The sequence below is a fragment of the Solanum lycopersicum genome, chromosome 1 (genome assembly GCF_036512215.1).
Source record: "Solanum lycopersicum chromosome 1, SLM_r2.1".
NCBI classification, from domain to species: domain Eukaryota; kingdom Viridiplantae; phylum Streptophyta; class Magnoliopsida; order Solanales; family Solanaceae; genus Solanum; species Solanum lycopersicum.
In genome coordinates, this window is record NC_090800.1 from 85198499 (window position 1) to 85223485 (window position 24987).

The 24987-nt window shown below is 33.6% G+C and overlaps 4 protein-coding genes across 6 annotated transcripts; 2 read left to right on the plus strand and 2 right to left on the minus strand.

Annotated features, from left to right (window-relative positions):
• The first annotated feature begins 2483 nt into the window (after positions 1–2483).
• On the plus strand, positions 2484–4682 carry LOC101264076 (putative UDP-glucuronate:xylan alpha-glucuronosyltransferase 4). The gene is made up of 2 exons (XM_010314365.3): positions 2484–3406; positions 3608–4682. The coding sequence occupies exons 1-2, from the start codon at positions 2650–2652 to the stop codon at positions 4516–4518; spliced, it is 1668 nt and encodes a 555-aa protein (XP_010312667.2). The 5' UTR covers positions 2484–2649; the 3' UTR covers positions 4519–4682.
• A 1138-nt stretch (positions 4683–5820) lies between these two features.
• Positions 5821–9306, plus strand: LOC101264382 (putative UDP-glucuronate:xylan alpha-glucuronosyltransferase 4). The gene is made up of 2 exons (XM_004231222.4): positions 5821–6355; positions 8110–9306. Exons 1-2 carry the CDS (start codon positions 5953–5955, stop codon positions 9036–9038), a joined length of 1332 nt encoding a protein of 443 aa, XP_004231270.2. The 5' UTR covers positions 5821–5952; the 3' UTR covers positions 9039–9306.
• Positions 9307–9715: 409 nt separating this feature from the next.
• LOC101264683 (mitogen-activated protein kinase kinase kinase NPK1) lies at positions 9716–17734 on the minus strand. The gene is made up of 17 exons (XM_004231223.5): positions 17046–17734; positions 16870–16911; positions 16296–16361; positions 16111–16221; positions 15938–16018; positions 15788–15865; positions 15611–15693; positions 14547–14628; positions 14330–14430; positions 13930–13969; positions 13784–13843; positions 13657–13706; positions 12685–12883; positions 12359–12586; positions 11948–12258; positions 11806–11873; positions 9716–10302 (listed from the first exon to the last, which is right to left on the minus strand). Exons 1-17 carry the CDS (start codon positions 17346–17348, stop codon positions 10199–10201), a joined length of 2007 nt encoding a protein of 668 aa, XP_004231271.1. The 5' UTR covers positions 17349–17734; the 3' UTR covers positions 9716–10198.
• A 416-nt stretch (positions 17735–18150) lies between these two features.
• Positions 18151–23667, minus strand: LOC101264985 (kinesin-like protein KIN-14S). Of its 3 annotated transcripts, none has more exons than XM_004231224.5 (14): positions 23471–23667; positions 23295–23387; positions 23159–23194; positions 22395–22525; positions 22208–22310; positions 22050–22124; positions 21667–21963; positions 21283–21562; positions 20351–20512; positions 20016–20231; positions 19892–19929; positions 19473–19636; positions 19275–19388; positions 18151–19152 (listed from the first exon to the last, which is right to left on the minus strand). In XM_004231224.5, exons 1-14 carry the CDS (start codon positions 23475–23477, stop codon positions 18388–18390), a joined length of 2481 nt encoding a protein of 826 aa, XP_004231272.1. In that variant the 5' UTR covers positions 23478–23667; the 3' UTR covers positions 18151–18387. The 3 variants fall into 3 exon arrangements, with proteins under 3 accessions (XP_004231272.1, XP_010312684.1, XP_010312676.1); XM_010314382.4 differs by having other exon boundaries at positions 22395–22465; positions 23471–23609; XM_010314374.4 differs by having other exon boundaries at positions 22395–22498; positions 23471–23609.
• Between the last annotated feature and the right edge of the window lie 1320 nt (positions 23668–24987).

Genomic DNA, 24987 nt, shown 5'->3' on the forward strand with positions numbered 1-24987 from the left:
TTCGTAGGTACTCCTAAATTTTAGTCGTTTTCCTTTTTTTTTTCTTCTTATTCAACAATTGTAAATGTAGTGTGTTTCTTATGTTTTTTTCATATTTTTTTATGAAATAATCGATTGTTTGTTCTTATTAGATCTCAAATTAGTCACAGAATTAATGAATCATCTTCATCTATGAGGATTACCAGAGGTATTCCATTGCATGTCAATTTTGTTGACAATTTACCATCGTTTTCAATGGGTTTAACTCAAGATTTTGGAGTTGATGTAGGGTCTATGGTAAAATCAAAACAAGTTCAACATGAACAAACAACGGAAGAATTGAGATCAAAGAAAAAATATGACCCTACGGCAGTTCAAGAAGTTATTAACAATGCTAAAGCTAGAGGCATTAAAATTGTACAAGGAGGAAGAAAGAGGAAAACAGTAAACATTGATTCAGAGAAAAATGCATGTGAAGTTGACGGATCTGAAGAACATCATAATCATGAGGTAGTGGCTTAAAACACAAATTTAGATACAATTTTTTTGTTACTTAGATGTCAATATACAAAAAATTAAAGTAAATTTGTATTCACGTAATTGTATATAGTATATTGAATGTTTAGTACACACATGTTTTAGTTATATATTTGTATATGTGTCTGTAAATTTGATTACTTTATACATACTTTAAGTTATGTATAATGAATAATATACTAAGTCTTAATAGTGGTAGTAGCAGATTGTATATTAAAGGCTCATTATTATTTTTGTTTTTGTATATATATACAAAAAGTAATTGGACTTAGTTATACAGATGAAAAAATTTCATATATGATAATTTGTATATTTTATTAGTTATATACAAATTATTGAAGTTAGTATATATTAAGTTTATATACATATACAAAAATTGTAATTTGTATATTTTAGTAGTTATATACAAATTATTGAAGTTAGTATATATTAAATTTATATATTATTGGAGTATATACAAAGTCATTTAGACAGTTGTATATATTGCCATGTTTAACTACTATATTCATGTACATATATTAATATAAAAAAAAGTAAGTTTGTAGACATATACAAAAAATTAATCTGTACATGACTTCTTTTAAAATTGAATGTTTCTGTATATATTATACAATCAAATTACTGAATTGATTTTACAGTGATATTATTTTTAATATACAAATACTACATAAAAAAAGTATATAATTGTATCAAAAGCAAAACACTTATTTTATGGCTATGTACAATTATCACCAACGATTACATGTATTCGCTTACACTGATCTTCTTTATAATATAAAAATACTACATTAACAAAAAATATATAATTGTATAGTACGAAATTTCTGCTTAAAATAATCATATTTTGAAATTAGTTTTTCAAAAAAAATAAAATAAATTATGACACCACAATAACAAACGCACATAAATCAAAATTTGTAAATCCAATAGAACTTTGTATAATTATTGCAATATTAAACATGAATTTTCATCCAATGAACACTTACCTGAATTCGATTACAAAGAAAAAAAAAATTAATGAACTGTTGTTTCATAAACAGCAAAAACAAGTTTATCTTTTGTTTCAATTGTTGTATAATTCTTATTTTTTTGAATTTGAACGTTTACCTTAAAAGGGGGACGTTTATCTTAAATTATGGCATTATCTATATTTATTGTTAGCATATTTAATGCTTCAGTTACAAATCACTTTTTAAAATAAAATTGTATAAATAAAAAACAAAAGAAACCTTATATACAAAATTAAGGATATCTAAAATAACTAAACTATACCCATGGAATGTAATTAGGTAAACTATACCCATATAATGTTATTTAATCAAATAAATTTGCCATATATGAAATTTTCCCTAATTAGTAAAAATATCTACACTTTAAAATTTTTGATAAGAATGAGCAAGATTTGATATATATATATGTATGAAGAATAATATTTGATACATACATATTTTTGTAAAATTTTCTTTATATATAATATAATTTTTTGACGAAAAATATTCAACTGATCACTTTAGACTATATATAGCTACGTCATTGATATCATTTGTTCATTGAATTGATATAAATACTACTCGTAGATAAATTTTACCGAATTCTTAGTATGTAGGAAGCAATTATATTCTTGTTGTAGCATCCCACAATTTGTGTTATGCAATGATCAATTTCTAATTTTTAAGTCAATTCCAATTAATCTTTTCTCCACTACTTGAAGGCTAGAGTTTCGAGATATTATAATTTGAAAAACATGATCATGAGACAACGTATTAACACAAAAGCCAAAATCACTAGTTTTTCATTAAAATATAATTAAACTATAGTTCCCACCTAATAAATACCAACCAAAAAACTCTATCCAAAATTAAAAATTTAAAGAATCCATACAATTCCCTTTATAAGAAATCAATGTACATTAATTTACAGGCCCCAAACAATGATGACTATTAAAAAGGATCATACAATATTTGACTATGAACGTGCGTCCATGCACTTCTTACCAAATGCTAAACTCTTCTATTTATCTTGAATTTGTCTATAAAAAAAACTAAACGTAAGACATGATAATATAAATTTAGTAAAAATCAAAACCACAAAGACTTGGTATAGCCTTCCAAAAAAAAAACACACACACACACAATGGCAGTTACAAAGTCAAAATCATATACACTTTCTCTCATATTTCTCTCCATATTCCTCTTCTACCTAACTCTAACTTGCAAATTAAGACCAAAAAATCATGATATTCCAATCCCAAACCTAGAAAAACCAACTTTTAGACAAAATATTGTTATGCCCATGGAACATGTCACTAGTAAACCTCAATGGTTTCAACTTTTACAAGACGAAATCAAGGATAAATCAACCCTAAAAATTGGCCTAGTCAACCTTGATGATGTCTTGTTTTTCGACTACGTTGGATTGCACGGGGCGAAAAATATGGAGACGTTCGATGTAAAATTCCCCAAGGTTTCGAATAAAATTAAGTGGAAAGACTTATTTCCAGAATGGATCGATGAAAAAGAGGTATCAGCGAAGCCTACTTGCCCAGAAATCCCAATGCCAGTGTTCGACAAGTACGATGAATCGGATGTGATCATTGCAAAGGTTCCATGTAAGCACGTAGGGATGGATGTTTCTAGGGATGTTTTTAGGTTACAAGTTAACTTAGTGGTAGCTAACTTGTTGGTAAAAATTGGTGGTTTGAATAAAAATCGACCCGTTTACGCGGTGTTTATAGGCGATTGTGGGCCCATGTGGGAGATTTTCCGATGTGAAGACATGTTGTTGCATGAAGAGAATTTATGGGTTTATAAACCTGAGTTAATAAGGCTGAAGCAAAAAATTCTCATGCCTGTTGGTAGTTGTCAGCTTGCTCCTCCAATTTCAGAACAAGGTAAATTTGTACTCTATTTTTATTTTGTTATCTAATTTTCGAAATTAAATTTTACTAGATTAACAAATATTAAATGTACATTTTTGTCAAATCAATTAGTACTAACGACTAACCGAAGGAAAAAAACAAACAGAGAGTTTTTCTCGTATTTTAAATACTGTCGATACATAGAAATTAAGTTTTTGTCAAAATTCTATACAGAACAAGAATCTTGGAAGAGTTACCCGGTATCAGCACTGGACAAAACGTTCCACAAACCAAGAGAGGCATATGTGACAGTTATACATTCCTCAGAAGCTTATGTTTGTGGAGCAATAGCTTTAGCACAAAGCATTATTCTAACTAACTCAACAAGAGACCTTGTTCTACTAGCAGATGACTCAATTTCAGAAAAATCACTTCATGGTCTCAGAGCAGCAGGATGGAAAATCAAGAAAATCAAAAGAATAAGAAGTCCACATGCCCCCAAAAACGCGTACAACGAATGGAATTACAGCAAGCTAAGGATATGGCAACTCATAGAATACGACAAAGTCATATTCATCGATTCAGATTTCGTTGTTTTCAGAAACATTGATCAGTTCTTTTCGTATCCGGAACTATCAGCCGCTGGAAACGATGGTTACATTTTCAATTCAGGTGTTATGATCATTGAACCATCAAAATGCAAGTTTCAGACTTTAATGAACAAAAGGTTTGAAGTAGATTCTTATAATGGGGGCGATCAAGGTTTTCTAAATGAAATGTTTGTGTGGTGGCATAGATGGCCTACTAAGCTAAATACACTCAAGATATTTGTAAATTCAAATCATCGCCATCTTCCTGATGATTCATACACCGTGCATTATTTGGGATTAAAGCCATGGTTGTGTTACGAGGATTATGATTGCAATTGGGATAAAATGGAATCGCAATTATTTGCGAGTGATTCAGCTCATGGGAGATGGTGGAAAGTGTACAAGAAAATGTCAATGGAACTTAGGGAATATTGTGCATTGACACCACAAATGGATGCAAGGATAGTAAAATGGAGAAGAAAAGCTAAAAAAGCTAATTTTTCAGATGGACATTGGAGGATTCAAGTGAAAGATCCAAGAAAACTTTCCAATTGATGATTATTTGATTAGAGATAAATTCAAATCATGTATACTAACAAGTAACAATTTCCTTTTTTTCCGATGGTAAAAACTTATTCGTATCCTTTGTTTGTATCAAATTATATTAATTTACTATGATTAAATAATTTAATAAAATAAAAATACATGTTAATGGATCATGATTAAGTGCGAAACTCTATGCGCAAACACATGTTAAACATCAATTGGCAACACCTATATGGTCACTCTGTTTTTGTAAATTTTAAGGAAATCCCCTGCTTACCAGGCTACAAAACGCTCTAGAAATTTCTAGAAAGTGTACCAAATTTAACTCATAAAATTATAATTAATCCAAATTTTGATATGATTATTTTGATAGCAACTTATAGTTTCTATTTGTTTCACCAATAGATTCGAATCGATTGGATTTATGCAATTAATCTGGACGATTTTAGTTATTTCATCTCTTTTGAGTTTACTTAAAAGAACATTTTTAGTTTTTTTGATTTGGTAACTGAACAAATCAGATGAATTTTTTTAAAAAAGTTTTGTTATAAAATGAAGACTAAAGTAAATTTATTATAGAGACTAATTCATTATTTAAATTCGAATGTACTTGTATATTCTTATTTAATTGCGAACTTATTGAAATATAAGTTTCTCTAATTGCAGCAAGTTTATCCAATTGTAAAATTTATTTAAAAAAATTGAGCAAAAATATGTAGTGGACATTCGGTGTATGGTGTAACTATAATAGATTTAGATAATTTAGATTATCATACATTGTTAAAATTCAGAATTAACCAACCTACTTAAACTCAAAAATATTGGACGGATCATAATTCAAACCTATTTATTAATTCTAAATATAATTCAATATCCACCTATGTAACATCCTTAATTTAGAGTCAACACAAATGAGCAAAGAGATACTGATAATCCTTATATGATTTGGAAACTCGAACAAACAAAGTTCGCTGCATTTTACTATAATTTTCTTGACTGTAAATAAATATTCTTTTCATTAAATTTATTTCCTTTTTAGAAGAAGATATTTAATTATAAATGCACCTCACATCTTCAAAAACCAAATCAAAAAATTTCTTTTTTATTTTAAAAAAAATGGGTTCCAAGCCTTCTCACACCAAACTAAATCTTGTCACCATTTCAATAATCTCATTTTTCATAGTTTTCATTTACCTTAGTATATCTCATAGCCCTAAACGCCATGAAACCTTAATATTCCACACCTTAAAAGATCACAAACAAATCTTCCCTAGGCAAGTTATCAAACCTAAGTGGTACAAATATCTCGAAAACAAAACAAAAAATTCAAAATTCAAAATTGGACTAGTTAACGTGCACGAAACACCTATTGAAGTCAAAGATCTACACGACGATGAAGTTGACTTAGTCAACGTTCATTTTCGTCGTGTTAACAAAAGTGTAATGTGGAAAGACTTATTTCCTGAGTGGATCAATGAGAATGTGCCTCAAAAATCATCCCAATGTCCTGAAATTCCAATGCCTGAGCTTGAAGATTATGTGAATTTAGACGTTGTTTTGGCTAGGGCTCCTTGTGAAAATGCTACTAATGTGTTTAGGTTACAAGTGAACCTAGTTGTGGCTAATCTTTTGGTGAAAAATGGATTGGATAGTAACGATACTTATCGCGAAATTTACGTTGTTTTCATTGGACCTTGTAGCCCTATGCTTGAGATTTTCAGGTGTGATGATCAAATATGGCATGAAGGAAATGTATGGATTTACAAACCTGATTTGAGAAGACTCAAACAGAAAATTCTCATGCCTGTTGGATCTTGCCAACTTGCCAGTCCATTTGCTGTACAAGGTATGTTGTTAACTTTTTTTGTTTTTTTTTTTGAATTCAACTTGGCAGACGTAGGGGACGACAGGTTCATCTAAACACACTTCGATTAAAAATTATATATGTAGATATGATATATATTGAATTATCTTGGCATCTCCATGTGTTTGCGTTAATATATTGAAGATTCATAGTAAAATCTTGATTCTACCACAATATGCACTATCAACATAAATGACGGGATGGAAATAAAGGCTACTTAAAACTCACGACTTTAGAACTAAGTTAGCGTTTGGCCATTTTGGATATGATTTTCAAAATTTATTTTAAAATGTTTGTTTGACTATATATTTTAGATCAAATTATGAAAATCTGGTCTTTAAAATTTTTTCAAGTTCCAAAAATTGGTTTAGACTAGTTTTTGAAATTCTGGATTTCTACTCACAATACTTCAATATTTTCATGAGCAAAATGCTTGTTGAAACACAACTTCAAAAACTTAAGTTTTCAAGTTTCAACTTCAAATATTACAGCCAAGTGAAAGCTAAGTAACCTTTAGAATGGGGATTTTGCGTTCTATACCAAACAAATGTGACCTGATAGTGTAAAAACAAAAACAAAATTACACGTTGATGAATATTAGTTTAAAATGATTAGGTACTCTACGGTTCATATTTTTGAATAAATTAGGACCAAATATAGCAACTTCTAGATCCCATGAAAAGGGAAATTATTGATGCATCAATTTTTTGTACTTTGAATTTCTTTTTGTTATGTATATATGGCATCATAGTTAATATTTATTCTAAAATAATTGACCACATGAATTGTTTGAGGATATGTTGGCTAAGCATTGAACAAATCCACTAGCTAACTTGAGAGGAAAAATAGCTAGATTTAGAAAATAAATTTTCTATGATTAATCCTGCATTTAGAAGACAATATTAAATGGAACATGGAGTATTTTTCAAGGGATAAATTTTGATAACTAGGTAAAGTACATTATTATTATTATTATTATTATTATTATTATTATTGTAATTGGGCACCACCCAATTGTCTCTTTATAGCAATCTGAACATAGGTGCTTCGGATCTATAATAAGATGGAAATGAATCAATGACAGTAAACCACCTTACCAAAGGGCTAAATTAAACAAAATCATTCAAAATTTAATTCAATTATTCTCCAAATAACAATAATTAAGTAATATATTTCCCAATCTTTGTGAAGTGTAATCCAATAATTTACCATATTAGAAAAAGAAAGGTTAAAATATGTAGGCAAGTGGGGTCAAACTTTCAAGACTGTACATCACCTGTTTAAGTACACATAGTATTTTTTAATTTAACCCAAAATTAAAACTTTTATTATATTCCCATAAGTAAGATAATCATTGCAAATGTTTATAACTTGTTTTAGATTATAAATTTCAAAAGTATTTTTTTTTTAAAAATTTGTTGTCAGTCAAATACAGTCATATAAATTGCTACGGCTAATATATTTCATTTACTTTTTCTCTTTTATATATTTTTCGTCTAGTGTCTGATATCTACATTATAAATTCAACTAATCCAAATTCGTGTCGCAACAACACTCATTTAAGATGAAAGAATTCTATTCATCTCACTCACTACGACCCTTATTGATTATTTTCTTTCATACTCAAGACTTGAACCAGAGACCTACCTGTTTTTTTTCTCTTTTTGCTATGTTCATTTTATAAGGGTTACAAGTTAGACCTCATTCATTATGTTTACCTTGGTTGAAACTACTAGGTCGAGAAGTATGGAGAAAATATGGTTCGTCATCCACAAGCAACAAAAGTGCACACAAGCGAAGAGAGGCTTATGTTACTGTTCTTCACTCCTCAGAATCATATGTGTGTGGAGCAATATCTCTAGCACAAAGCATCATCTTATCCAAATCCACGAAAGACCTAATTCTTCTTGTCGACAACTCAATATCACAAGAAACTCTACATAGTCTCAAACTAGCAGGATGGAAGATCAAAATAATAGAAAGAATAAGAAACCCTCATGCAAAAAGAGGCACTTACAATGAATGGAACTACAGCAAGCTCCGGATATGGCAGCTAACAGAATATGACAAGCTTATCTTTGTAGATGCGGACTTCCTCTTCTTCAAGAATCTTGATCATTTCTTTGTGTTCCCACAGTTATCAGCTGCTGGTAACTGTAGGCATGTGTTCAACTCAGGGATCATGATAATCGAGCCATCGGAGTGTACTTTCAAAACCCTAATGGAGAAAACCCTAACTGTTGTTTCGTACAACGGAGGTGATCAAGGGTTTTTGAATGAGGTCTTTTCTTGGTGGCATAGGTGGCCTGCTAAACTGAATTTTTTGAAGAATTTCCAGACAGATGAAAGTCGAAAATATGAATATCCTGAGGATGCATACGCAATGCATTACTTAGGTTTAAAGCCATGGATGTGTTACAAAGATTATGACTGTAATTGGGATGTTTTGGAATATAGGGACTTTCCAAATGATTTAATTCATGCAAAGTGGTGGCAAGTTTATGATTTAATGCCAAAGGAGCTTCAGAAATATTGTGATTTGACTCCAGAGATGGATACAAGGATAAGATTGGAGAGACAAAAGGCTAAAATTGCTAATTTTTCTGATGGCCATTGGAAAATTCAAGTGAAGGATCCAAGAAGACTTTCCGATTCTGACATTTGATTAAAATTATTATTTAGGAGGATAGAGGTGTTCAATAGGTAAAAGTCCTAATTGAGGTGTTAAAGTGAATTATATGAACGATTTCAAGAGGCCGCAGATGACATGAGCCTTCATTTTTTCTACCTCCAAAAGAACTTCTTTGCTGCTTCTTGTATTATTTTTTTACTGGCACGATCTATAAATTATGAAATACTAGAAAATGAAAAACTTATACACCACTCATATGTCAAGATGAACTTGGAAATTTTAATGGAAACCACTCGGCTAATGTATTGCAATACTGTATTTTGTTTCACTATGGAACTTGCTACTAAACGTACTTCTATATAATTAAACAACAATAGACTAAAGGAAAATAGAAAATTTATCACTTGACAAATTATATTACGTGCACATAATATGTTGAGCATATGTAGAAATTGAGTCTCTCTTTAGACTATCAACGTGCAGACCAGTTCCACTTTTTGGTATTAAGCATATGTAGTGCTTTAACGAAGTATCCATATACACACTAGAATATATTGTGCTTAACCTAAAATATTGATATAAAAAAAACTACTGATCAAAAGGAATTGAATTGTTTACTTTAATTTTCATTTTGGTGTCGAGGCTCATAGAATCCTTACAAGACTTCACAGATATATTTTGTTTATAGCTCTATAAACATTTATAACACCTTCTTAGTGTGAGATAAGAATACTTTATATTTCAAAAGAGAAGATTCACATAAATGCACTCGCAACAACCATAATTTTTTGTCAGGCAAATTACATCTCACTTGAAAATGAATCATAAAACCGGAAACCAATGCTTGCAGTGAAGTGGAACAGGACAATATTGGTGGCTACAATCTGCCATACCTATGCTGATTGTCCTATATGAAGGAATTTTACAACTCAAGAAGATACAGTAACTCAATTCTCACTTTCTTGAGAAGGGAGAAAAAGAAAAATATTTGAAGGAGGATCAATCACGATCATTTTGTTGCCGGCTTGTGAGGTAGAAGCAAAACAACAGCACATGGATCAACCCTGTGACTAGTTTGTTGCATATCTTTTTGTCTCCAAGTGTGGTTAACATATACAGTAAAGATGCTTCATAGAAGAGGGAGAAAAATAACCTCTTCCTTGAGCAATGCATGCTGATACAGAAATATACAATTACTTTCCTGGAGATGCAAACCTTGAACGCTCTCTCTGCCGATTCAAAGCTCGATCTTTGGGAGAAGATGTTTTCCCTGCCACACCTGCTTGACGCATCATCTCTACAACCAATAACACACCCGGTTGGTAGTTAGAATCTTTTGTAATTCGGAACCAGAAAAGTGACTCAAAACATTTCTATCCAACTAGTGGTATTGGATTCAAAGGTATTCCACTTGACAAAAGAAGTGTGAAGCTAAACATTGAACAGGTTCACATGGATATTATTCCAGGTCAAAGCTCACTATGGAAACTAAACCAAATGCCTTACAGTAAGCAGCAGCAGCCATTCTGAGTGACCAAATCTGCAAGTTTTCTAGTCAGATGCAGCAGCACAGTTCCTAGGGCAGAATTTTCCACTTTGATCATTCATAACTAGGCAAAATTTATTAGGTATAAAATATGAAAAGGCTTGGGTAAACCAAAAGTGCCCAACTTATGACTTTGGGCTGATTTTGCCTTATAGGCACTTTTGGTGCATGTCAAACACACAAGTAAATGAAAAAGTTCTTACAAGCTAACTTGAACACGTCTAAGTATCACAAAAGGAGATGAGATGAGAGAAAGTTAGAAGTAGAAAGAAAGGTGTTCAAGTTGTGAATTGATGGTGTTGGCAATTTCAAGTAAAGAACTCATTGGAGTTGTGTTTCAGCACCCACATTTCAAGCCTCACATCTTCCTTTTCTTATGGCACAATCAAGTTGACGATATCTTTCTAGTGGCTGTACTATTATATGACTATCCACATCACAAATGGACCCCAGGATCTTCTGTGTTTCCTATGATCCACCATAGAGCACCTTCCTAAATGTATGAGGAAAAACTTTCCCGAAAGAAGACAAAAGAGATATAGTGCAAGCATTTTGCAGATAAATTCATTCCCTGATATGATGTCCTAGAGAATTTTCCAGACCTTTTAGGCATATAATATTCTACATATAAATAGATCCCTCAATAATTTTTTTAGCATAAGATGTTCAACAGAAACTAGCATCAAGATTTTCAAAAGCAAGAAATAGAGTGTATTACTCGAGAAAACACAGATCTTTCATATTCAGTATTGAATACTAACCAGTGCAATTTTTGTTACACACTTAAAACTTGAGATACAAAACATTTCATCCACCCATTTTTTTGTTAGCATGATGTGACTAGGGATTCACTTTAAAAGTAAAAACAAACTTATACCATTTTAATGGACGTGGAGAACAACAATAGAGCAAAAGTTTAGCCTACGATAATATAACGTTTCCAACAATAAAAAAAAAGGAATGGTGCAGGGAATGGTTACACATGCTAGTTGACAGCTCTCTGAGAAGACTATTCTACTTTATTGAAAAGTGAACAATATTGAAACTGGGGCTACTGTAAAAAGTCAAGCACAAAGCATAATAGGTGCATCACGTGAATACTGAACGGCCGATGCACAACTACCCATGCATGAGTTCATGCACAGGAGCTGAGTGAGAAAAGAGCATCAATCAGATAAATTAAAAAATTGAAAACAAGAATCATGTGATAGAATATCAAGAGTTTATTTAAACAAATAAAGAAGCAAGATATACCTCGCTTTCTTTCAAGTTCTTGGTCAAGCTCTTCCTTCCATTTCCTTTGAATCTCACTAAAACTTGCACTATAAAAAAGATTACCTATCTTCACATTACAAGGACAATATAGAAGATAAACAAAGTTGATTTATACACTTACATGGGACTATTTGATTGCGTCCGCTCAGTAGACTGGGGTGAACCATCATCATAGTCTTGATTGCTTCCGCTGCCAATGCATGATGTTCGCCTGTTGCTACTACCAGGGCTTGGACTAGTGATGGTATCAATTCCTGTAGACGGGCTTCCAATAGGGCCCCGACTTGGTGACCTACTTTTCGGAGGTAACCTTAAGTAATTTGGTGTAGTTTCATCAATTGTAGCCTCAACTTGAGGAGAGGAGTATGAAGGATTCAAACTGTTGTAGAATTCTTCATACAGAGGTGTCTGCAGTTTCTTTAGTTCAAGAGCCTAAAATACAGAGATAAAACAACCACGTTAAACGCAAAGCTAGAAATATGTCATAACGGATCTTCATAGAGAGATGTCAAGCAGCATGAGAAGTAGGTACCTTTTCGTCCAAGAAGGCTCTGATTTTTGACTCAGTAAGCTCATCATCATCTTCTGAGATGGAAGGACCACATAAAACTGCAGAATTGTTGTTAGGTGAGGCTGAGATCCCAGCACCTAAGGCACCTTCCTGATTGTTAACTAAATCTGTATTTCTTTGTCGTGATTGAGGAGTCATGCCATAATCACAGTTCCATTCATCAGAGGGCTCGGCAATGGGATTGAAACTCTACTTAACATGATGATATAGAAGAAATCAACTCTAGTGGAGGGTATATACTTATATACTTTTAGTAACAAAAGCAGCAATCTGGAGACGCTTAATACCTTATTGAAGTCATCCATCATCTTAACAGAGCTAAACGTTGTTCCTCCATCCAAGAGCAAATTTTCATTATCATCAATCTGACACATGTCATCATCACTACTGTTTCCTCTCCACATATTTCTAGCCTCCGACAAATTATCAGTATTTTCCGTTGAGATATTCAAGGTACCCAAGTTGCAGATGTCTACTGAACCAGCACTGGTTGTCATTCCATCAATATGATATTAGATATAGTTGTTGAATAGTCCATATAATCAACAGAGAAACGTATAATCCATATTGTCCATTTGAAATGCAACCAAAAGCTATTTCAAAAGAAGATGCATAAAGGTTTCAAAATTTCTATAAGTTCAAAATCTACAAGATTTCTTCATCGCACTTTTCAATGTGTTGCTTATTTTGTTGATTTAGTCATCATTTCATATCCTTAATATCAAACGACTATAGCACACTGAAAGAAAAGGATCTATATAGGGTCATTGCAATTTAGTTATGATTAAATGTTAGTCATGTTAGCACGTTCATTTTAGGTTCAATGTTTTCTAGGAGTCTCTTCAGCCTACCAGAAATTTATATGTCAATAAAAGATGTAACGAACTTCTATTACTTGTAACTTTTTCACTATTTTTCCTTTACTCACTGCAATAAAATCTAGTGGAGGTGGTTCCATATTCATGAAAAGTCAGCTCTGACTTTTTCTTTAATGTGGTTCCATGCCAGCTTGCTATACTAAAATGAGCTTAAATTGAGTGAGATAGTAATAATTCATATATAGCCAACACGCCAACTTGCTTGTTCAGACTTACATCTATTTTTATATTATAGATCAAAGAATTTCAAACTTTTTCTATATCTGTTGACATTAGCATTTACTTAGTGAAACTGTAAGCTTTAGTTCCTGTTGAGAATTTGAGATTACACGATGCAAATACTATCTGTCTGTGCTAAAAGAGAGCCTTTGGAGCACTTACACACTTTTCGCATTATGCCCACTTGAATAAGAGTGACCTTCAGATTTGCCCTATCAGTAAATGAAGTTCAGAATGTAAGTGCCTGAGCAATATCAATTACATTGCCAATTGATGTAGATAAACTGACCATCATAGAACTAGAAACATCAGGAAGAGACAGTTGTGCTTCACCGGTGACAAATGGATGCTACATGCAAAGAGAAGAATTAACTCATTGCTGCGGAATACAGGAGACAAAACAATAACAGATTGGCTTAGGTCAAATCAAATCACCTGTAATAACTCACTGGCAGATGGCCTTAACTCTGGTTCCCTGTGTGAAATATATTAGCTTTATTAATGGTGTAAGGAGGTAAAACTATACCAGATACAAAAACTAAACATAGGTGAAGAAATTATATCTACTGGTTACACTAATCCAGAAAGCATCACTTTTTTCAAGGTCAATTCTGAACAATTGAACATCTGAAACTTGGTAAGACTTATATAAGAAGGAAATCATATAAAACTATTTTCCTTCCAATTGAGTAATATTTTAAACTCTATATGTTGTCATATCTATGTCTACTACGAATATCAAACCACACAATGGTTTGAAAATTAAAGCTTTAGGACAACTGTTTATTGTGCAATTATGGACTTCTTTAAGAGCAGCTAAGTGTTGACTACATACTTCTGTAAGCACTTCAGCAGAAAGTCTTTTGCTTCAACAGACACATGTTCAGGGATCGGGGGATGAGCTTTTGTTGTCCCAATATAGAAGAGTGCAGCAACCTAAAGCGAACAAGTGATCAGTGCAAAGCATGAGTGGATCCGTGTATAGTAACCAGTTTATATATGCCAAAGGGAATACAAAAAAAAGTTTAACAAGACCTGCATCAAGTGTATACCTCTTGATACTGTTGGCTCCAGGGAGGCTTGCCAGTAGTCATCTCAATTACAGTACATCCTACACTCCATATATCAGCAGAGCTGAAATTCATATACAAAGACATTATCATTACCAGCAGAACCTATACTGAAGAGATCGATTCAAGGAATATGTTGCAAAGGCAAATAGAACCACACACATACGTTAAGTCAGAAACAAGAAATGTCATTTCTCCAATGACTTTTACTGAATCAATTCAAAGTCAAAAACAAGATTTGCTATTTCACCAAAAAAATCCTCTTCCATCAGAAAGTTCTGTTCTACTATAAAGCGACAAAGTTTTGACTTTTGATTCAAAAACTGCACTACTAACTTCAATAGTTTTCTATTTGCTTTGACCAATAAATACATTAAAGTTATTCAAAGTATCACAAGAAGTAAAGGTGACACAAAATCTGAAAGCATGTTCATAACTCAGGAGGATGGCAAGGTGAACTGTAAGAAAGCCAGCATTTTAACTAGATAAGGAATGAAAATATAAGACAGTACACATAAATACATACACCAGAGAATTTTGACCAACGTGGTCCATTATACGAAAAGGCTAGCATCATTCCAAATAAAATTTTAAAAAAATGGACGATTCCTCTGAAACTAAAGAAGAGGCAGAAATGTTTATGAAAATGAAATATGGACGTAGAATAGCATAAATAAGCTATAATTTCTTTTATCATAGAGAAGAAACTGTTAGGCTAGTCATAAAAAGAAAAGTGAGAAACAGCGGGGTACATTTATGCACAAGAAAACACTAACTGAAGTTCACAAACCATGATCAAGTTTGCAGCAATGAGACATGGTCAAGTATGACAGATGATTTATTCTTTTAGTATCTAAGTAAATCAAGAGCTAAGACCCATTTGTGAAACCAAAAGTGCACTTCCTCAAGTCATCAGAAAAACAAACAAAACGTAAGCTCAGTAATCAGCATAGAAATGAGATCCAACTAAGTGATGCATAAAGGCTATATTATTGCAATCTAGATCAAACAAGAACATATCAACAAAATGCTGTAATTATTCTTACAAGCTATGACCAGTTTGGCGAATGACCTCAGGAGCCATCCAATATGGTGTGCCCTTCATGGACTTGGCACCTGATATAGTAGCCTAATGTAAACATGTTTCATCAATATCGTCTTCATTATATGCAAATTAAACCAAACAAATATAGATTGAGAATGGATGGTGATGGTGAGCATACCAGTTCGACAACCTTCTTTGATGCCCCAAAGTCAGCCAGTTTTATGCAACCTTTGTTATCAACAAGGATATTTGCCCCCTGAACCAAATTAGTACACGAGATTATTGTTGTTCATACTTTTACAAAAAGAAAAGAAAGGAAACAAGATACCTTAATATCTCTATGCATTATTCCATTCTTGTGAAGATAATCCAGTCCTAGGAGCAATTGCTTAGTGTACGATCTTATAACCTACTACCGGAGATAGTATTAGATAGAGTCATTCCATAAAATGAATAATACATCAAAAGAGGGTGGAAAAATAAGACCGCCAATGAACTTACGGGCTCTGGGAAAGATCCAAATTTTCCTAAAAGGGATGATATTGATCCACCAGGTACAAATTCCAGCAAAATATTCAATGTGTCTTCTTCTCTCACAATTCCAAGATATCTCTGACAACACAATATAGCAATTGAGTATATCATGGACAAACATTTCCCAGATAGGAGATCAAGGATTTACTTACAACAATATGCGGATGGGAGAGATTCTTGAGAAGCTTGACTTCCTCCTCAAGCTCCTTAACGTGGGACTAATCAGGACATAAAGAAACCAGAAGAATGTATCAGACAGTAGCTTTATTATCTACTTACATCTCAAAGAAGTAGATAGACAGCAGTCTGTCAGATATCTTAAGCGCTTAGATTCAATAAAACAACCTTCCATCTTAACATAGTTATCATATAAACATTTCCCTCAACACAATGTCAGTCAGGACAAGTAAACCAAAAAATTGCTAAGAGCTGAAAACTCATTCATCAACAGCAGGGGAAGACAAAAACAGTTAAAAGGCAGAAGGAAACTACTACGAGAAGGAAATGTCATTTTATCATAAATGCAACTACTCTAGCAAACTTCTGACATCATGATGTATGATTTCCAACTTGACAGAACTTAGCAGCCAAGATTGAAAGTACAACCAATAAACATTTGTATAATCAAACAGCCCAATGATCTAACCAATTAAACTTATCTCTTAAAAAGGAGTGATTATATAAGTTCCAGAAAAAAACAAAAAGTATCTCAATGTCAATTCCAACCTGCGCTTTCTCCTTTGAAGCACTGTTTGCAGCTATCATAACCTGAAGAAAAATATAACAAAAAATCAAACACATTTTCAGGATCACTCCTCAGAAAAAGCAAAGTACGAAACAATTCCACTACAATCAATAGTTAAAAGTCCAAAACCAAAAATAACAAATACAACTAAAAAAACCTGCTTGACCGCGAGAAGTTCTCCAGAATCGAGATTCATTCCCATATAAACCTGTCCAAAAGCACCACATCCTATCATCTCTCCTTTTCTCCATCTGATAGGAAGTGTAGCCGCATCACCGTCATCTTTAACGGCGGTTGTCGGTGATGGCAACGCTCGCGGAGGAGGCGATAGCTTGGAGAAAACTCTAGAGTTCCGGATGCAGGAATTTATCTTCTCAACTAGATTACCGTCATCTGCACCGTCGGCATTCGGCGTTCGAAACACCAGTGATCGCCTAACTGATCCGAATATATCTTGCATCTGATTTTCGAGTGAAGGAATTCAAAGTTTTAGGGTTTAAAGGAAGTGAAAACGAAGAGTCACTTCATTTATTTGAATTTACTCAGTTTTTTATTGATGCTTTCGCAGTGCGAAACGGAGAAGAGGAATAGAGAGACAGAATGATTTTGTGGGATTTTTTTGTTTCAGTCGATCGTTACTGCAGAGAAAGGAAGAGAGAGAGAGGAGGGAAAAGGTGATAGGCAATTTCTTTTTGAAAAAAAATGGAATAAGAATTGGAATTACAAAATAGCCCCCTTTAATTATATGATTTTTCAAAATCTCTAACTTTTGTATCACCTTTATTTAAGAAGTTCATACTACACGATAATAAATGTGTTCCCGTCTCAAATGAATTGGAATTGATTATGTAAATTTCTCTTTCTTTATTTAAGTTCATATTTATATCACAGTCGAAATTTTACTCTCACGAAAACAGTAAGAACATGTAACATGAACACCCAATTTTTTTATAAAGAAAATCCCCTACCCTCCGACATAAATTTACTAGTATTATAATTACCAAAGTTTATTTTATGGAATTGATTATCAATTGAAGAATAATCCACAAGTATTTAATTCCATAGTTAAGCGGACATAAATTTACTAGTATTATAATTACCAATGTTTATTTTATGGAATTGATTATCAATTGAAGAATAAGTATTTAATTCCATAGTTAAGCAACCTGTTCCGTCTAAACTGAGATGCTTTACCTTAAAGGATCTTAGTCGAAACGAGTTAAGCAGATAGTAAGCCCTGTAAATTTTGAAAGTACAAAAAATTGACATAGTAAATGGGAGCAGGATGTCTTATAAATGCACAGATCAATTAACACAATGATGAATCAGTAAATGTTGAGGCTAAGCTATACCCTTAAGGGATGGGGATTGATAAGCAAGGGAATATAGCTCATAACAGTAGGCAAGATGCATACACTGTATAATCATCGAGGGGAAAGAACAGAAGAAATCTGTACCAAGGGGCATACTCATGGAATTTTATGAGCTCTCTAACATCATTAAGAAGAATACAAGGACTTCCTATTGCTACTTCTTGCGACCTTCTTCAGAGGACTCCACACCAATTGCTTCTTTAATGCAACAACTGTTGGATGCTTGGGCCTCCATGAACCTGGTGCTTGTGAAGGAGGACTTCCCATGAATTTACTGCTTCGTGAACCAATGGGGGTTGCCCCTATTGGTGTTGCAATAGATGATTCCTTTGCCTGTGCTATTGGAGAAAGCATTCTTGATGTACGCCACATTCTCTGTGGATCCCAGACAAATGATTGCCGACCAATGAACCGGTCATTCCTTGGTCGAGCAGCAGAGTTATTGAAAGTTGAAATGCTAGACTCAGGGCGAAGGGTTGCAATAGAAGCCCGTCTTTTCGGCTGCAAAACCTGGTTTGTTCCTTGAGGTGGTGGTCTAACTGCAATAATAGATCCTCGCCTTGGTTTCAAAACTGCCTTTGTCAATGATGTTCTCTCTACATTTTCTTTGTTATGTGATGCCACTGGCACAAAAGACTTCTTAGTTTTTGCAGGAGCACGAGCAAGAGGGGATGGAGGGGATGGAGGGGGCACAAAATTGCTGATTTTTCTCAAAGGCATTCTCAGTGCTTTTGAAGGAGCCAGTGGTGGTTTCTTCTCAGTTGTGATCTTCTGTGCTTGGCTTAAATATGACGAGGTTGTGATATCACGAGAAGCTCCAGCCAAAGCCTTGCTTTCCTGCTTTAAACGTATTTTCCTCTCCTCTGCCAATTGGTTTTCCAAATCACGAACCTGTTGCGAAAATTGAAAAGTCTTAGGCCTTACAGAATCAACTTGGAAATCACAGTGTAAATGCGAAACTATCAGAAATTCTTAAGATGCCATTGGAAGGAGGAAGCTACGTTCTTTCCTACCTTATCCTGAAGACTTCTGCACGTCTGTTCTCTCGTAGCAAGTCTCAGCTGCAGAGACTGCAAATTGTCCTGCAATTTTTTGGTTTCCTTCTCATCATGCTTTGCTTTTTCTGCCTGTTGATGAACATCACAGCATTTATAAGCTGGACAACATTTTTAACGGACACTACATTCAAAAAGGTGTTTGTTTATAGGTACCAGTAGTTTATGCTTCATGATCTCTGCAGGGTCTGTCTGTTTGCGAGCAGGGCCGTGCTCAACTCCTCGAACTCGACTAGCAAAATTCAGCGAACATAGAGTTTCTCCCAAATCTGTGTTATTAGGGCTGATTTGGACAAACATGACTGCTTTGCAATCTCCCCCTGCATTTCAAGTTGAAAAAGTTGTACATATCAGAGAATGGGGAGAAAATATAAATCTTATGAACTGAGAAGATATAGCTTGAGATATTTCGGTTGATCAAAGAAAATGATGAGCAATCATGTTGAAAGGATTAACTTGCTGTTCTCATCAAGTCAATTTGGAATTTAAACTGAAGGTTAAATATTTTGAAAGGGACTTTTCTCACAAAATTCAACATTATCTTATAATACAGATGCTTCTTTAATGAGTCTTACCTAGAGAGCTCTGCAGCATATGTGTGAGCTTTGAATTCCTGTTGTACAGAGGGACCAATATTATTTAATGGAGACATAGTACTAAATGGGGTTATCACATGCACAAATGGAAGGGGAGAAATACCTGTATGGGATATGAGATGTCTTAGAGGCTAGTGCAGAAATGACATCCCCAAGTGCAGATAATGACTTGTTTATGAATTGTGACTCTTTCAACCTCTCGCCTTCAACTGCTATCCGCCCCACACGCTCACTGCCAGCAAGGTCAACAAGCCAAAGGTGGCTCCTAGTCCTCTGGCCGTTAATCAAATTGTCTCCCACAACAGTCACCCGCAGTAAGCTAAAGATCAAAGAAACAAAGAAAGTGTGATTGTAATACTAAGCTCATTGAAAATTGTCTAAACTAGGTGTGAAGATAGGAAAGGCGAATGTGAAATCCAGAGTAAATTTTTATCTTACCAGTGAGAGCGGCTGCTAAGTTCATTAGCACTAGTTGATCCAACAGATCTAGCCCGACTTCCGGACTTAAGCAGTTCCCATACTTCATCTGTACCATATACACGAGCCTCAACAAGTCCTGGAACTTCTTGAGTTCCTTCTGCAGATTGTTTTATCTCCAACCTGTTTCATATTCAAATATAAGATCATTTCTTCAAAATACACACACAGACGTGTAAATATAATCTTTCGTAAAAAAAAAACAACAACAAACTCTGTAGTTTCTGGTTCATTGAACTTTGAAAAACTTCTCTCACCAGTACTGCAAACCAGTTTATATTACTTTCTTCAAACGGGACCCTTATGATCACTTGACCAATAAACTGTTTCTTATTCAATTTTTCAGAATGCCTTCTCTGAATTATGAAAACCGTTTTTGATAGAAATACTTAAACATAGTTAGTTGAGTTTGCAGAGGGCTCTTATGATCAATTAACCAAAGCACTGTTTCTAATTCCATTTTGCAGAGGGCCTTTTCTGAATTATGAAAGATGTTTTTGATTATATTTACTTAACAACATAATTAGCTGAGAATGTATCAGTTTTTAGGAAAACGCTTTTCTTCAAGAGATACTATTCACCTGCCTTTAGCTACTGTAAAAATTATATACATAAAGATCAACTTTCAGAGTCATTATATGAATGAAACTAATTAATATATTACCTTGGTCAATTGTGTTTAATCCTTCATATAAAACCATAAACAATTTCTATAATTCAAATATGTCCATTGTGATCTCCGAAGTCCAGCACATTAAATTCAAAATTCGGGTGAGAGAATGTGTGCCAACCCGGAATGATGTTCTTACCTAGCCATAATCAGCCTTATGGTCTTAACTATCAAAGCTTGAAAGCAGAACCAAGCCAGTGAAATAAAGAGATAAAGAACTTACTTCTTAGCCGGTTGATTTGAGTTCTCTACCAGGAGATCTTTTATCTTCTCATTATAAACCTCTAACATGCTGACAAACAATTCATATCTCATGATACTACTTCTCTCACTAGATAAGCTAAATAGCTTCTCTAAAGTTCTGTAGTTGACTCCCCTATTTTCTGGTGTCCCTTCCATGGTAAACGTCTTCCCTGTACCAGTTTGTCCATAGGCAAATATGCAGACATTATACCCATCCAAAACAGAGGTCACAATGGGCATTGTTTGAGAAAAAACGGCATCTGCAATAGAAAATTAAAAGATTTGGATGTCAAATTACAATAAGCAATAGAAACTTCCTTACAGAAAATCTTAGATACACATCAAATCACTGATATCAACTTACCTTGGCTGTCCTCAGGTTTAAACACGTAATCAAACTTAAACTGCTTTTTAGAGGAACCTGCACAACTGATCTGCAGTTCATTTTCATGAGATGGATCAAATTCGACCACCGATGTTGATCCATCTACAATTTCACTTGCATTTAAAGGTCTACATCTACAGAAGACCCTGATATTTCCTTTGAGTTCGATCACTTCATTATATAGACGCTTTCTTTCAGTACACTCCTCCAGATACTTCTTCTTCAGTAGTTCACACTCTTGGTCGTACTTCTTTTTTAAAACTTCATGTTGAACACCTGAAACAGCCAAAGAGACCACAAATAGATCACAATCGACAACATACGACTGTATAAAAAGACCAGATATGAGATGTTGTTCATACACTCCTCCGTGTACTTCTGCTTCAGTAGTTCACACTCTTCATCATACTTCTTTTTTAGAATTTCATGTTGAACACCTATATAGACGAAAGACCAGAAATAGATCAAACTTACTAGCATACAACTGTATAAAAAACAGATATGAGAATTATGTTCATACTCAAATGCTGAAGAGCATTAAAAGCTTCAGAACCAGAAAAAGAGTCCACACTCGTGCTCTCCTTGACATCATTACAAAGTGCTTCCTGTTCTTTCGCCAAGTCCTAAAAAAGAAGGGATGTTCAAATGAGTGATCAGTCGCACTCCATTGAAACATTGCATTTTAGAAGGAAGTGGTAACATCTTACGAGCACTTTGTTGCTAGCTTCGATCTTCTCCAGAAGTGGAAGAGTCTGCTCTTGATATGATGAACATACTTCTGCGGTACAATGTGAAGCATTACTCTCACCCACTGAATCAGAAGTTCTGTCAACTTTCACTGAACCAATTCAATAGGAAACAAATCCAAATACGGTAAGAAGCAAAACCTATTCATTGAGAATGTCTACACTACAAACCAGCTCCCTTTATAGCTTTAGGTGGTAATCAAGGGGGCTCAGAGCTTTTGAAATTGTCTTGGTGAAAAGATAGAGTAATTCAAAAGCACCATTTTGTAACTCACAATCCAGGACGGCAAATCAGGCATTACAAAATTCCACCCCAATTCCACCACCCTAACTGTTTCCACATTCATCAAATAACTAGGGGGTAAACAAATATCAGTTGCAACCATTTTATTGAGTAACCAACAAAGAAGAATAAAGCAGATCTTTAAATGTTCAAACATCAAAGAACCTAACAGAGCTTACACAACAGCTAATCAAAAATTTTAAGCTATTCTCATCACACACACACAAAATAATTAAATATATCCAAACTATTGACTTAGTCATGACTCATCTAGAAACAATTACTGGACAAGGACAGAAATCTGAAGTTCCATTGTTTTTATGGCACTATCAGTTGACCCATTCATAAAAAGTAGGTTTAAATAAAACACAAAACATTCCATTCTCAAATAAAGAAACCCATTTGACCTTTCTTGATAGATAATGTTAAAGAAGAGACCAACCTTCATCAAGAGTAGGAGAAGATTCCAGGGTTTCACCTGAAACAAGATCCACAAAGAATCAACCAAATATTCATTACCATTCAACATAAAACAAAAATTCGAAATAAAAAAAATCCAAGAAAGATGGTAAACAAACCTCCATTTAGAATTGGTTCAGCCTTGATCAAATTATCCCCAGAGATGGTAACTGCTTGATCAAAAGTATCACATAGCTTTTCTAGGGTTCGATCTGAAAAAAGAAACACCACAATTTGAAGTTCATATATACAAAGCACTTCGAAATTATACAAATTAGAGAGATAAAAAGATTACCGTCCATGAGTGAGTGCGAAATCAGTGAAGAGGAAGATGAAGAAGATGAGCGAGAGTGAGAATTGTGAGGAGAGAAGAGGAAGAGAGATTTGGGAATTTCTTAAACGGTCACAATGGGGTTTGAATTTATGGTGGGATACCTAAGTTTTTGAATTTTTCATTAATCTAACCGTTAAAGTAGAATTACAAAACAATCTGTGCCGTCCGATTTACGCGAGCTACCTTTAAAGGCTGCATCCTCTTCTAGGAGCGTCTCATTTGTCTTTTAATTTATCTTTATTAACAAAAAAGATTGCCTACTACAATTTTGAGATTATAATTGAATACGAATTTAAGTTTTATTTACAGGTGGCATAAAGGGAAAAAAAAAATTTCACACGTCCAATTTAAATTGATGTATTGATCATCTTTTGTATTTAATTTATATATAGAGATCGACTTGATTAATTTTAACTAGATTTAAATGGTATATTAGAAAAGATATTGAAAAGGCGATTAATAGAATTGTCCTCAAGCTTTTCTAAATAATTCGACTATGTTATTTAGTTGTAGTGGGCAAAACGATATAATTGTTGAATCACTTTAATAATTGATAAAAAGCATTACACTTAACATAGTGTAGAAACATTTTTAGATCTTTTATCTTAAGATAAAAGTCGCGTATTAGGACAATAGGTAAGTAGGGATGGACTGTCATTGTCTTGTTGTCCATATATTTAGGCTTGTTGGTATGTTTTGTAGCAATAGTTGTACCCTTGTAGTTCTTGCCACATTCATGTTGTTTACTAAGTTTCGATTATCACGCTGTGTTGTTATTAGTTTTTTCTCATTGTCAATAATATATTTCCTTCATTGTTTTTGTTTTTTTCTTTAACTTAGGTTTGATGCATTTGAGTCGAATGTCTATCGGAAGCAAGCCTCACTATCTATATGAAGTAATAATAACATCTGCATATACTTCATCCTCCTCAAACTCCACTTAATAGAGGTGGGCATTCGGTATTTCGGTATCGATTTTTTTTGGTTTTTGATTCTTGTAAAATGTGTACTGAATATCGAATCGAAATATTTCGATTTGATTTTTATTGTTTCAATTCGAATTTTATTAATTCGATTCAATTTTTTATTTTATTTTTTTAATGGACTTGCTTAGTGGCCAAACGCCGGTCTGAAGTCGCTGGCGGTCTGATTCTGAACTCGTCGGCTGGGCTGCTGCTGGCTGCTACTGGCTGAAAGGAAGAGGAAGAGTTGCAAGAGGGAGTGGAAGAGCTGCAAGACGAATATTGAATTAGAAATAGGGACATAGGGTTTTAGATTCTTTTTTTCTTTTTTAAAAGATTATTTAACATTAATAATTATTAATTAATATAATATAAATATGTTATAAATTATAATATAATATTTCGGTTCAAAATGAAAAATCAAAAATCAAAATAATACGTATCGAAAATCGAATTGAGATACCAATAAATATAAAAAAATAAATTAAATACCGAACAAGAAAACAAAATATTAAA

Coding starts and splice junctions, on each gene's coding strand:
- LOC101264076 (XM_010314365.3), top strand. CDS start 2,650: ATGGCAGTTACAAAGTCAAAATCATATACACTTTCTCTCATATTTCTC. Junction 3,407..3,607: donor TCCTCCAATTTCAGAACAAG/GTAAATTTGTAC, acceptor AATTCTATACAG/AACAAGAATCTTGGAAGAGT.
- LOC101264382 (XM_004231222.4), top strand. CDS start 5,953: ATGTGGAAAGACTTATTTCCTGAGTGGATCAATGAGAATGTGCCTCAA. Junction 6,356..8,109: donor CAGTCCATTTGCTGTACAAG/GTATGTTGTTAA, acceptor TGAAACTACTAG/GTCGAGAAGTATGGAGAAAA.
- LOC101264683 (XM_004231223.5), bottom strand. CDS start 17,348: ATGCAAGATATATTCGGATCAGTTAGGCGATCACTGGTGTTTCGAACG. Junction 13,707..13,783: donor ATGTTTCTAGTTCTATGATG/GTCAGTTTATCT, acceptor ATTTACTGATAG/GGCAAATCTGAAGGTCACTC. Junction 12,884..13,656: donor GGGCATAATGCGAAAAGTGT/GTAAGTGCTCCA, acceptor AATGACAACCAG/TGCTGGTTCAGTAGACATCT.
- LOC101264985 (XM_004231224.5), bottom strand. Junction 21,563..21,666: donor TAAACCTGAGGACAGCCAAG/GTAAGTTGATAT, acceptor TTTCTATTGCAG/ATGCCGTTTTTTCTCAAACA. Junction 19,930..20,015: donor ACATCTCATATCCCATACAG/GTATTTCTCCCC, acceptor TCTGTACAACAG/GAATTCAAAGCTCACACATA.